Source organism: Dryas octopetala, chromosome 6 (genome assembly GCF_963921425.1).
Source record: "Dryas octopetala chromosome 6, drDryOcto1.1, whole genome shotgun sequence".
In the NCBI taxonomy this organism is placed as follows: domain Eukaryota; kingdom Viridiplantae; phylum Streptophyta; class Magnoliopsida; order Rosales; family Rosaceae; genus Dryas; species Dryas octopetala.
The window spans coordinates 8,227,616-8,240,913 of record NC_141371.1 but is presented as its reverse complement, the minus strand read 5'-3'; the positions used below and the strand labels follow the sequence as shown (position 1 = coordinate 8,240,913).

Below are 13,298 nucleotides of genomic sequence, written 5' to 3'. Positions count from 1 at the left end.
AGTCAACATTATACGTACACTATAACACTTACATCAGGCTGCTTTAACAAATTGGATTGACATCATCTTTGAATTTTGATCACCCCCAACATTATTGGTATTAATTAATGTCATTATTAATTTCCTTCTACTTCATGTCACGCCTATCTCTGTGTATTATCATGAACAGAATGAATGTATAAGCATGGCGATCTACCATTTTAGTTTGCATTTGCAAACCTTAAAGAATCCCAACCCATTAACCCCTAACAACCAGGTAATTAATCTGAAATAAAGAATACTCTTTTTTTTTTTTTTTCTTCGATTGAGAAATAAACATATATTGATGTACGTTTCAGGTCCAATATGGCAACTTGATCACTCCAAAGGATTATTATAACCTCTTGCCATTAGCCTCCAACTATAATAACACCAGTAGAAGAAACCATACTATAAGTTTACATCACATGGTGATTCATATGAAACAAAAACAAGAATAGTACGTCTAGGCATCTACTAAACTGATGTGTACTATAGACCTCACCATGGATTAGGAACAACTCAAAAGAGTAGTAAACCATAAAAATGGGGCTCTTAACCTTCTATGTACATGTTCATGATTCTTTTTTTTTTTTTTTTTTCACAATAAATAATCACAAAAACCATAGGTCTAGAAAATTTGAGGACTCCTATTCTTAAAAGCAGGCTCGAGTATATCACATAGAAGCACCCAGCAGGCCCAGAAGGCCTATCACTTACTCATAACAATTGAAATTAATCAAAAAAACGTAGTCTTCACTTTGCTTTGTGCTGTAATTATTTGTATGGAGAAATCGACCCCATAACACATGTTGTCAATGAGATGGTGACTTAAATTTATTGGCACATGTGATGTGAGGCTGGACCTAACTAACCACTTGCAATGAAAATAAATCCGCGAAAAGGGTAGCTACAGTCCTGGACCTTGTTCTTGTATATATGATGTTGAAGTAGCCATGCTCATGCACCCAAGAGAGGGTGGAGACTAGAGATGAGAGCAAAAAGCTCTCCAAGATAACACTAAAAATAAGTGTTCCCTAATTATATTGAGGGTAACTGAATTTTTTTACAACCTTTTGAGGCTGTAAGAGTGATGAGTTTAGTTTTTTTTTTTTTTTTTTTAAACAATCGATGTCTATGAGTTTTGAATTAAGGACCCTCTTTCATTAAATTAAATAATTATTGCCACAAGTGGCAAAGCTAGCGGTGGCAGCGGCAACCCAACCTGAAAACTAAGAATTGAGTTAAAACAATCCAACCAATAGCAAGAGCAGGTCGAGAGGATGAAGATTGATACCTCGGTCGACGTAAAACACTGCCAAAATCGGCCAGAAAATCGCCGAAGAAGCCAGTGATGCGAACCATCGTGACGGGCTCGACGTGACGCGAGAACTTAGATGGATGATTGGAGCACACCATTGTGACGGGCTCGACAAGAGGAAGAATTATGGGCCCAAGTTGGGCCGCGAAGCCGCTGAAAACAGCGAGAGTCGTCGGCATTGACCCACTGTGCGTGGGCTGAGTTTTATGTTCGAGGTGTTTCTGGGTAAAACGAACACCAAGGGAAGAGAGAGGAAATAGAGACGAGTTCAACGGGCCAAAAACCACCTTCATCTGTTGCCGGACGTGCCGTCAAGCGTCGGTGACAGGGGTGGCAAAGGTGAGTTCTCGCAAGCAGGGGAGAGATGCGAGAAAGAGAGAGAGAGAGAGAGAGAGAGAGAGAGAGAGAAATGAAATTTCAAAACTGATTTTCAATAACCTAGGGTTATAATCATAATTTTCAAAAAAGAGGGGGTCAAATCTAAATTGACTACAGGATTTTGGGAGAGGTTGATTTAAAGTGGGGGTTATGACTTATGAGAGAACGTCATTCTAAAATGGTTTACATAATTTATAATTTACAATATATGTATGTCAAATTGCCAATTGACATATGAAAAGATTGATAATAAAAAATTGGGTTAATATAGTCTTTTTCAAGATTAATGAAACAAATAAGACTAGAATTGATAAATGACATAATTGAAACACAACACGATTCGATTGACCCTCAAGTTGGAAGCCAACTTGAATCCCAATTAACCCCACTCAAAATTATCTAGAGGTTACCCCAATTACAATTTACCTACGCCTGGGAGGGAGGTGTTCAACAACAAAACACTGTTGGCATGTGGGCCAAATGCTAATACCTAAACTTAAACCCAATCGATTGAGTAACCCAGGGCCGAGCCTTGCAAAACTAATGAAGTTAAGCTTGTGAGTTGTGACCTTTGCAATGCAGAGAAGTCTCTTAAACGTGCAATTAACCTCAACACCAATGCATAAACAATGTTATAATGGCAGAACAAAAAATTGTGCACGTTTCATTGGTATGTTAATAGCTAATGGAGCAAAATTTGTCCCTTGGGTTTTGTGCGCGGGCGTGTGTGTGTGTGTGTGTGAGAGAGAGAGAGAGAGAGAGAGAGAGAGAGAGAGAGAGAGAGAGAGAGAATCTTAATGCAGAATTGCAGATGTTTCCTGTAAAATTTGGATCTATACAGTTTTCCCTTTTCCATTTCCAAGTAGAGCATATAGTTTCCTATAACCTGAAGATTAACCATGTATATATCTTCAGGTTTTAAACCCAAGAAAATTACAAACAAACTTAATAAAGTCAATGTTAATATAATCTTTTCTGTCCACTATATAAAATAAATGATGCAAGAAAAAGAAAAAATGAAAAAATGAAAAAATCAGTCAGGGTTCTTACAGGCACAGATCAACAAGGAGAAGTCATGAGCTCTCTCTTGTCCCTTGTGTTCCAAAATCTTCTTCTCCTCCAACCACAGCCTGCTATCCAATCCACTCCTTGTCCTGAACATGAACACAGCAGACCCAGATTTTGGATTGAACAACCAGTCATGAACATCCCACATCATATCCACCAGCAAACCATCCAAGAAAATTGCTTGGTTCCCTCTGAAATTCCACCTCAACCTCTTCACCTGGAATATCTTCTTCTTGTCAATGCACACAGACAATACCGGGCTCTTCGAGTCTCCGTTGTCTTCCCTGTCACACTTGATCAGAATGTCATGCTCTATTCCTGTGTCACAGAATTGAGCCTTGGTGGAATACACAGCATTGCCAGAGAAGTGCTCACTCCTAGAAACCAATGACAATTTTGGGGTTGGTGTGATTGATTTGTATTCCTTCAGGTCCACTACTTCTTCAACCTTGTCTCCAAGGAGAAGACAAAGTTCTGAGTCTGCAAACACCATTACATAAAACCCATTTGTTGGTTCCGGTCCTCCTCCCTCATAATCAGCAGCACATAAATCCCAAAACACTTCTATGTTAGAATTGCAGGATTGGAATGTCCTGGTACCCTTTTTCTTTTGCAGCCTCTGTGAATTGGAATTCGACTTCGACTTCGACGGTGATGATGATGATGATGATGGTGATGGGGTTTTGCACTCATCAATGTTGATGGTGAGGCCTTGTTGGCCTGTTGTAATTTGGTTGTACCAAGTGAGAGTGATGAGGAGCTGCTTCTGGGTTGAGAGCTTGGCTCTGTATATGCATGTCACTTCATTTGGGACTGCAGGGGACAATTTGGGGGTCAGATAGGCCTGGTTTGAAGGCCCTGAACAATATGAATCTGACACCTTAATGGCATGTTCACTGTAACAAGTTGCTATGCTCCTCATTGTTGCACAAATTAGATGAAAAAATTGAAGATATATGGATCGGTGTGAGAAGGGTTGGGAGATGAAAAGGGTGTTTGTCTTCTTTGCCTAAGGTTGAAGAAAACGGAGGGATTGAAGGTGACAAAAGATATTGAAGTGCTGGTACTTCTCTTCTTCTTGTCTGTGGTTTGCTTCCATGTGGGGGTGTCCTTTCTTATTCACAACATAAGTGTAAATGAAAGAAAGTAAAAATAAAATCAGTGAAGACAAATAAAGGAAGAGTGGAAGACAATCAAATCCATGTTCTGTGCCAACCCATCCACATTAATTACGATTCCCTTAACCTTAACAATGTCTTTTAAGAAGAATTGAAAGAGATGACCAAATTAAACCCCTTTCTTGTGCAACTTTAAATTCACAGAAAATTAATAATGAATAAAATAGCATAACACTGGGTCTGACTGACCTGATCTGTTGTGCCTATATAAAAATATAATCTTTGTTAGTTTCTTACTTAACCTAACCTATAGCTAGATATATTTTGAGTCAACCAAATATTGACAAGCGCAAAATGAGGGAAACTTGGTTAGTGGTTGTTCCTATAGAATAGGTCTTTTTTATGTATGGTTGATATATTTTTTTAATGTTGAAATATGTTGGTATGATAACTAGAGTAATGTTATTTTGAGAGATATCTTATATATTATATTGTTAACTATCATTATGCTTTATATATTCAAATGAAAATCTATCTAATCGGTGGTTTAATGTGGCAATTTGACAATATAAATTATATAACATACTAAATAATTGGACATTTCTCATGATAATTAAGGTCTAATTAAATGGATGCATGTTTGGTTAGCCAGACAAGGAGACTTTATTAGAGGGATGGTTAGCCAAACATGGAGACTTTGATCGATACTTAACACGTAGGTAGGGGCTAGGGGCTGACTTTGGGATGATATGGGATAATGTGGAGTTATGCTGATGATGTGGTAGTGATCATTGGGCCCACGAATTAAAATCAGCCGTGCGATTCACCTACTACAACTGAAGACAACTTTGAATTGTAAGACTAGGGTTTCTCCTAAAAAAACGCCCCTCTTTATTATTGTTAATTCAATATAGTTATTGGCTATTTGGAGTTACAAAAGCTAACCTTCACGTTTTAAAGAAAAAAACAAAGCTAGGCCAGACAATTATAAGCTTTCATATCCTCAACTTTAATACACCATAGTTTTTTTTTTGGCCAAGTTTAATACACCATAGTTAATTGATAAGAACTGTTACAATTGAGAGTGCTGATTTTACTTTCTTAGGAAACTTCACACGTGAGGGGCCCCTCATTTCTTTGGGGGATTATTGTGTGTCTCTCACACATTATACAGAACTCCAAGACCGTTCTTTTTTTTTTTTTTTTTTTGTCGAAAAGAGTAAATGCATTAAAAGCCCAAAGGGCAAACCCACATTACATAAGCCCAGACCTGGGCAGAAACCGAAACAAGGGCACAGCCCAACAAGCAAACAAAACACAGTAATCTACAAACAAGAAAGTGAAGAAACGACAACAACAGAACAAAAACCACAACAAAATCTCCCAAAGCAAGCCCTAACCAATATCCAAAGCCAGCCATCCAACCACCACACCAGAATCGCACCAAGAACGCCACAAGAGCCAACCACAAACCAGGACAACAACCACCAGCAGAGCTTATACCTACTAAAAGTACATAATCCCAAGATCGTTTGTGAGAACCCGACACACTGCTTATAAAAATTAAAAATTTTCCTAAACATAATTAAATTTTCCAAATACACAAAGAGGAAAGGGTGATGTCACACTCATGCATGAATTAGCATTTCTATCTTTGTTTTGTTATAGGGTATTTGGTTGGTGAGTATTTTAAGTATGTCTCGCAGGAGCTTGTAGTTCGAATAGTTAAAAGTAGTCACCCATGCATTCAAAATTAGGAGTAATGATAGTTGTCTTCTCTTTTGTGCCTTGTTTCTTTCTTATGTTCATTTTACATATAGTCTTATAATCAGAATCATTCATTTTTTAAATCACTCTTTAAAAATAATCTTTGTAAAAAATAATCTTTAAAAATAATTTTGTAAAAAGTAATCTTTAAAAATCATTTAATCATATCGATATCAAAGAAATAGATCTTTATAATAGTTAGGTTCACCGTCTATTTATTTGATAACAGTTAGATAGCTTAATAATTTTCGATTAGTTAATATTTTTACAGAGATGAATCTTCAGAGGGTAATCTAGTTAGAAAATGAACGGTTTCAATCATGAGATTACATTGTGTAACGGACATGAAAACTAGAGAAGGCATAAGGAGAAGACAACTAGCATTGCTTTATATTAGAGGGAAAAGTAAAAAGAAGTACGGGAGATTATTAGACAACCTATAGGTGGACTGTGAAGTACTCCTCTTTGGGAGTTAATGATGACAAAAAGAAAGTCCATTGACTCTTGCCTGCAAAGAAACCAGAAGACATGCCATGTCTTCATGATATATACCTCATGAATGAATTGAAGTGGGCAACTGTTAATTAGAGAAAGAGCTCAGAACTGCTCACGCATGCAGTTTGATGATTTACAAGTGTGGTCTCTCACTCTCTCTTGAGGAGGATATTGTAGAAGCTAGCCCAGATCTAAGTATCAAAAGCTGAACCAAAATAATACTATGATGCATGTCGGTAGTGAGTGTGACTATTTGGTACTAGTGTATTGAGTGATTCTGTTTGGCTTTTCTTTTCTTTTTTTCTTTTTTTTTTTCCAAGAAAGTACGGGGAAATATTGGGAAGCTTCTTTGATATTAGTATATTACCATTCCCAGAAAACATAACCAAGTGGATAAAATAATCAGGCTGCAGCAGTACAGGTCCTGAAGCTACTTCTTAATTTGTACCAAAATCATTTCACTTTACTTAATTGGCCACTAGTTATTATACAATTAACCACTTGGGAAACATCCTTCTTTGAAGCTTCCCCAAAATATAAGAGTCCCTTGAAGCCTGACCCTTTAAATGCAGCAGCATTTTCATTTGAGATCTTGTCTTTCTATCTGTTTGTTTTGACATTGTTTATTACTTGAGCTTTAGTCTAACAGTACCAATACAAGTAGAAAATCTATTTGTTTGGGTCAATGCCGACTCTATGACCAAATTACATGCATTGGGTTAGTCCAACTGGTGAGGGAAAGTGAGAAAAATTGTTAAGATTAAGATAAGTTAAGAGTTCGATTTATTCTAATATAACCCAAGAGAATTCCACATACCCAGCACAACAAAAGGATAAATTGAAACCTGTAATGGACAAACTAGGAGCTTAAAAAATCAAATGTTCCCACATCACAATCACCCACATATGCCTTGTGTACAATAATTTTTGTAGAAGGATGTACAAGGCAAGTAAGAATATCCCTTTCTTATGATAATTAAAATGCCTACCACCTCCCTTGCAAGCCATAAAGCAATTATTCTTTACACTAAGTATTGGGATATAACAACACCCTGTACTCTAAAAGAACCAGCAAACCATTGAAAGTTGGACAGAAGATGATCTGGACTATATGGAGAATCTATTCCCATATATACCACCACACCAACAATTATCATATAACTTCTGCAAGGTACTGCACAGTGTATATATTCTTACATGTCAATGTCATATTTGAAGCATATATGCTCACAGTCTCACAGTAATGCCAAATGTCTTGTATGATAGAAGAAGCATACCCTTTTGGGCATACATAAACAGATAGGATAGAAGAAGGAATAAGAGGTAGCTTCTGCAATCAGAAATTAGTCCTATTTCTCTTGGAAATGGAACTCATATTTTTCAAGTTCTTTGTTTTGGCCAATCACATAATTTTTCCAAGATTTCATTTTCAGATTAAAAAGAAATGGAAAATAAGAGAAAAGATTCTACTGATAATCAATAATATTATCCTTAGAAGACTGCCAGCTGCTTTCCTTCATAAAAAAACTTCTAAAATGTGCAGTTGCAAAGCTGTCACTCTCCATTTTGTAAGTACAATTTTAAAGCAGTTTCAAAATCAAAGAGACTTGGGTTTGTGAGGCAGATCCCATTATTTATACTTGTCCAACTACATCAAAACCTATAAAATTCAGATATATATATATATATATATATATATATACAGAAATGATCACTCGCTCACTACAGAACAGGGAATTATCCGCTCACCGTAGAGCGGAGAATTCAATAATCGGGACCGTCCATTTTTTGCGTATATATATATATGTGTGTGTGTATGTGTATTGTTAGAAAGGAAGTCATCTTCAAGTGTATACGCTCCTACCATCAATGCAACAACATCATCCACAAACAGTTATAATTCACAAGGAAGTTTCCAAAAGAAAAACATGCATAACTTGTCATTGTCTCTCAATGTCTTCAATACAACTTGCAAAATATCAATGGCAGTGAGGTTTGCTCTAATAGTACAATGTCACTACTAATGGCGGTAGGTGAGATTTTTGGATTACCAAATAGATTGTAAAGAAATTCAATACATGAGTCACAAAAAGAAAATGTGTAGATTACGAGTTACACTGCAGACATGGAGAAAATGGCAAGTTATGTATGTGCTGCTGTGGCAAATTGGATTTTATGGAAAATTCTCTTGTGAAAGATAAGAGTAAACCTGAAAACTTTAACATTGTTTTCTTCTATAAAACTACATATATTTGATTATTTGAATTTTTTTTTTGGACAAAACATATATTTGAATATATGAGCCCAAACTTTTAAGACAATCTGTTGCCAGTCTTTGCCTTGATGCTGGGCCAGAAACTTTCAGACTGAGCATTCATAGCATCAGGGATTACAAAAGTTGGGCCTTCAGACCAAAAAAAAAATCATAAATAAGTTGGGCCTGACCAAATTGGTAAGTCTGACAGTGCATGGGCCTTTGCAGTTCTTGACGTGGAATTGCACACTTTTGGAAGAACAAGAAATCAAGATGAAAATACATGGCATCCAGGGGTGGAGGGGCTATAGTCTCAAGAAATCATAATAGGGCCATCTTTAATATAGTCTATGCAAATATTAGAATGGAGTCATTTTTTTGTTTCAATTATATAATTTTTTTTAAAATATTTTTAATAAATATTAGAATGGAGTACATAATAAATACTAAATTTATTATTTTCTACTTGTAGTGTTATTATATAAAGAAAAATAGCTATAGTAATAGTCTAATAGAATCCCACTTGGAATTCACTAATGAAAGCCTTATGTGATTCAAAAGTTCAGCCAATGGTTGGAATAACGCAACGAATGAAAGAGATGCATCAACATAAACAAAATGTAATTAATAAAACAAAAATAAAAAAGAAAATTGAAAAGAGAAGACAACAAAACCGAATGAGCAAACTCAAACAATACCAACTTGTCTGTACAACTAACACCCACGTCATGCGAAACCCAGCCAACAGGGCAACAGAAGGATGCTAATTATAACACCATTGTTATAGGTATATATATATATATATATATATATATATATATATATATATATATATATATATATATATATATATATATATAGATGAGTGCTCTAAAACTAACTAGTTAGCAAGTTAATACGAAGCTAACCATGCTTTTGAGACCATCACATAACTAATCTCATAATCTGAACCGTCAATTATTTAGGTCATACTTCAAAGATTATCATTACAAAAAATCAACTAAATCGGAAATCATTTAGTCATCTAATTGAAATCAAATAAATAGACGATCAGTGTTTTCGATAAAAACATATAAATAATTGTTATTATAATCAAATGACTAAATGATTTCCGATTTTATAAATTTTTTACAGGGATGATCTTTGAAGTAGGGCCTAAAAAATAGACGATTCAGATTTTGAGATTATATTGTACAGTGGGCCCAACATGGTGGTTAGCTTTGTATTAACTTACTAACTAGTTAGTTTTAGAGTATTCTTGTATATATATATATATATATAAACAAAAAAAAAAAAAAGTATAAAATTTTGGAAAACAACCCTATACTATACAAGAATAGTGACATGAAAATGTGCTGGTGTGAGAGTCAATGCCCACTAAATCCAAAAGGGAAGAACCCGGCCCATTGGCGTTTTCATGAACACTAAATGAAAGGCATGGGCCCAAAATTAGATTTGATGCAATTCCTGTGGGGTCAAGGTTTTCTACATGGGACCATATGCCAAGGCCTAAAAATGGTGGTTGGGACTTGATGGAGTGTCTAGGCTATTTTAAATGAAACTCGATAATTAAGAAGATGACTCCAAAAATTGCAATGACGGCGTCTTTGTGCTACCTCACTATTTGCATCCCATTCCCAATCTCTAGGATTTTTTTGGTGTGGGATCACAATCTAAACAATGTCGTCATCCCTTGCGTCATTTGCAGTCTCCCAAATCTTATCTTATAATTCAACTCCATATTTTTCCAATAAGTTCTAGTCCCTCCAATGATTAACAACCTCAACTCTACTACCTAAAAATTGACTCGTTCACAAGTAACATCACTTATCACTACCCTAATGTTAGTATGTATAAACTACAATTTTTGGTTGTGTTGTTTACCAGCATAATGTAGGAAGGGTCACCTTACACTAAGCACTTGTTAGTACTTTAATTAGTCTTAGTTGCAGAATGAACATCTCAAAGGTCCATGACAATACCATGGAAATGAAGGGTATACTTGCTTAGATATTACTCGACTTTTTTTTTTCTTTTAAAATCTTTTAGGTACAAAGTTCATTACTAAGAGAAAAGAAATAGTATAATACTATAAAGATACTTAGCCTTACAATTCACACCAAAATAAAATAGATCTAACCAAATCTAGAAGCTTCGGACCTAGAACCAATATCAAATTTCATTTAGTCATATCTAACTTGCATTCTTCTTCGCTTATAATGGACATAGAAGGTCATCATGTTTTAGCACTCCTTTTAGAGAGGAAGGTGCGTTATCCACTCACCATAAGCGGATAGATAAACGAATAAACGAAGACAATATTAGCTCACGACTTTCATGCAAATAATAGCCAAGATAAGTAATTTTGGAGACAAACTCTAAGGAATTGCTTGACTTTCAATTAAAGGTTGGTCGTCTGAATTAGTTCGGTTTTTGTCAAAAATAACAAACCGAACTGATCTACTCAATTTGGATTTTTTTTTTTTCTAGATCAAAAAGAGGCCAATCTATAATTTGAGTTGTTTGGAGAGAGAGAATAAAGAAATGAAGAATGAGAAGAAAAGAAGATGACGAAGAGAATAAGTTGTGAAGAGAGAAAGACATTGACGATAGGAATGCTGAGATTTGGAGAGGGGGATGAGAGGAAATGAATAAGCAATAGGTATAATAAATAAGGCTACCTATTCGGTTTGGTTGGGTTTAAATAGTTTACAAATATTTCGAATTGCTCATCAAACTACATCAATTTGGTTGAATTTATAAATTGACAGTTTTTGATATGTGTATAAACCGAACCAAACCACCTCGAATAGTTTGATTTTATCGTTTAAATGTGCGCCTCTAACCATACATCACAAAGTTAAAGATTCTAAATCATGATTTAGGGTTTAATAGGAACTCAATCTCAATGAATGATCCTCTGATTTATATATATATTAAATAATACAGCTTTGATCGATACAAAGGCCTCAAAGTGGGGCATGTGAAGGCGCACTGATCTATACAAAGTGACTATGCATACATTATCAATGAGATTAGGCAGGCCCACCCAATCATATATCATACAATAAAACAAAGATTAAGCTGACCCGACCAGCACTAAGCAAATGAGTTAGTGATGAACATCATTGTCGGTCAAATTCCAAACTCCACGTCCCAACCCAAAAATGTCACTCCCTACGTCACTATCTATTCCCCATCTCAATGGACCTAAAGCTTGCGGATCCGAGATCCTTATACGGGCCGGGTGAAACCCCACTTTCTTCCCCCATAAACCTCTTACTCTTTCTCCTCCAAACCCGAAAGCTCCAACACCCAACAATCCCAATCAAAATCACAAAGGCCCCACACATGACCCCAATCCCTACCCCAAAACCCACACTGATTTTCTTCCTCCCTGCCCCCTCCCTCACCTTAAAATAACCCATTTTGGTCTCATCACCCACACCCGCCAACGTCTGGATCGGGTAATCCACCATGTAACAAAACCCGGATGCGTTATTGTACACCGCACCCCAACAGCTACAGTTCTTCTCACACAGCCTCTCGCACTCCCTCACAGACGACGTCGTTTTGTACCCCATCAACTCCTTGTACGGCAGCTCAACGCCTTTCCTCCTCAAAACCCAGAAGTTATTTTGAGCCACCACTCCCCCGCCGCAGAAGTCACCGGACTGAACCGGAAAACACTCACCGGACCGAAACTCCGTCTGGTTATCCAAACAGGAACAGCTACCGCTCCCTGCGCTGCACAAACCGTACGAACCGCACGGACTCGGAAGCTCGCAGGGCACAGAAATGGCTTCAAAATTCGAGACCCATATGGACCCGTCCCAGTAGTATCCATTTAGGTTTCCGTCCGGTTCTAACCTGACCCAAGTGAGACCATAAATGGGTCTCTGAAAGCTGTTAAAGGCTTGCACGTCGACCGGTATTTCGTTTCCGGTTTGGTACATTCCGAGGTAGCCATCCGAGTTGACTCGGGCGTAAATCGGTCCTTTACCTTGGACGATCTCTGCTTTGGCTTCCATAGCTTTGCGTCTCCAATAGATTTGCTCTGAGCCTTGTTTGAAATTTGCGTACAAACCCATGAAATTGCTCCCTAATCGCATGGAGTAGAGCCCATTGGACGAAACCAGAGCCATGGTAGATGTGAAATTCTGGTTCTCGACGAGGGTATTTGTGGGAAAGTCAAAACTTTGCCATAAAATCGTTGGAGGTTTGTTTTGCTCCTCCTGCTTCTGTATTTGCACGTTAGAGGTGTTGAGGAGGACCACTCGATCGGCGCCTTGCGTGTTAGTTGACCAAAATACCCTCGTCTGAGGATCTGAAAGGACGAGACTGCCATTGAAAATGAGCTCGGTACGGTCGGACCAGCGGGCCAGGCGAGCCGGGTTGGCCAGCCATAGCGGCTCGGATGAGGACACGTGGAGTACTGCCAGAGCGAGTAGAGTTTTGTTCACTCGGAGAAAACCCAGTGAGAAATTGCCAATGGGGTCGCTGAGTAGAGCTTGGAAGGCTGGGATCGAAGGGTCGGGAGTGGCTTTGAAGCTTGTGGGAAGCTCTAATTGGGTGGTGGTGGTGGTGGTGGCACTGCAAGATGGCCATGTGGGTGCGTAGAGTAATATAGTGAGTGTGATGAGAAGAAGGAGCTGAGTTGCATGTAGACGAGTCACCAAGTTGATGACCATGTTGATAGAGAGACTAAATTGAGCAGCCATGAGAGGATACAAAAGCCCAGAAGCCACCCGTATATAAGAATTATTTTCATCTTGCTTAAGACAGAGTAGCTAGAAAATGCAAAGGAGTATTATTTTTAAATTCCAAATCATAGCTCTTATGTGTTAAATTAGATATTAAAATGCTTTAACAGATTGTT

The 13,298-nt window shown here is 37.2% G+C and overlaps 2 protein-coding genes across 3 annotated transcripts; both read right to left on the bottom strand.

Moving 5' to 3' along the window:
* Positions 1-2,509: 2,509 nt before the first annotated feature.
* On the bottom strand, positions 2,510-3,851 carry LOC147281976 (uncharacterized). 2 transcript variants are annotated; one of them, XM_086248907.1, is made up of 2 exons: positions 2,768-3,851; positions 2,510-2,603 (listed from the first exon to the last, which is right to left on the bottom strand). In XM_086248907.1, the coding sequence occupies exons 1-2, from the start codon at positions 3,705-3,707 to the stop codon at positions 2,551-2,553; spliced, it is 993 nt and encodes a 330-aa protein (XP_086105033.1). In that variant the 5' UTR covers positions 3,708-3,851; the 3' UTR covers positions 2,510-2,550. The 2 variants fall into 2 exon arrangements, with proteins under 2 accessions (XP_086105033.1, XP_086105034.1); XM_086248908.1 differs by lacking the exon at positions 2,510-2,603 and having other exon boundaries at positions 2,627-3,851.
* Positions 3,852-11,324: 7,473 nt separating this feature from the next.
* On the bottom strand, positions 11,325-13,298 carry LOC147281975 (D-mannose binding lectin protein with Apple-like carbohydrate-binding domain-containing protein). The gene has a single exon (XM_086248839.1). It carries the CDS (start codon positions 13,138-13,140, stop codon positions 11,605-11,607), a length of 1,536 nt encoding a protein of 511 aa, XP_086104965.1. The 5' UTR covers positions 13,141-13,298; the 3' UTR covers positions 11,325-11,604.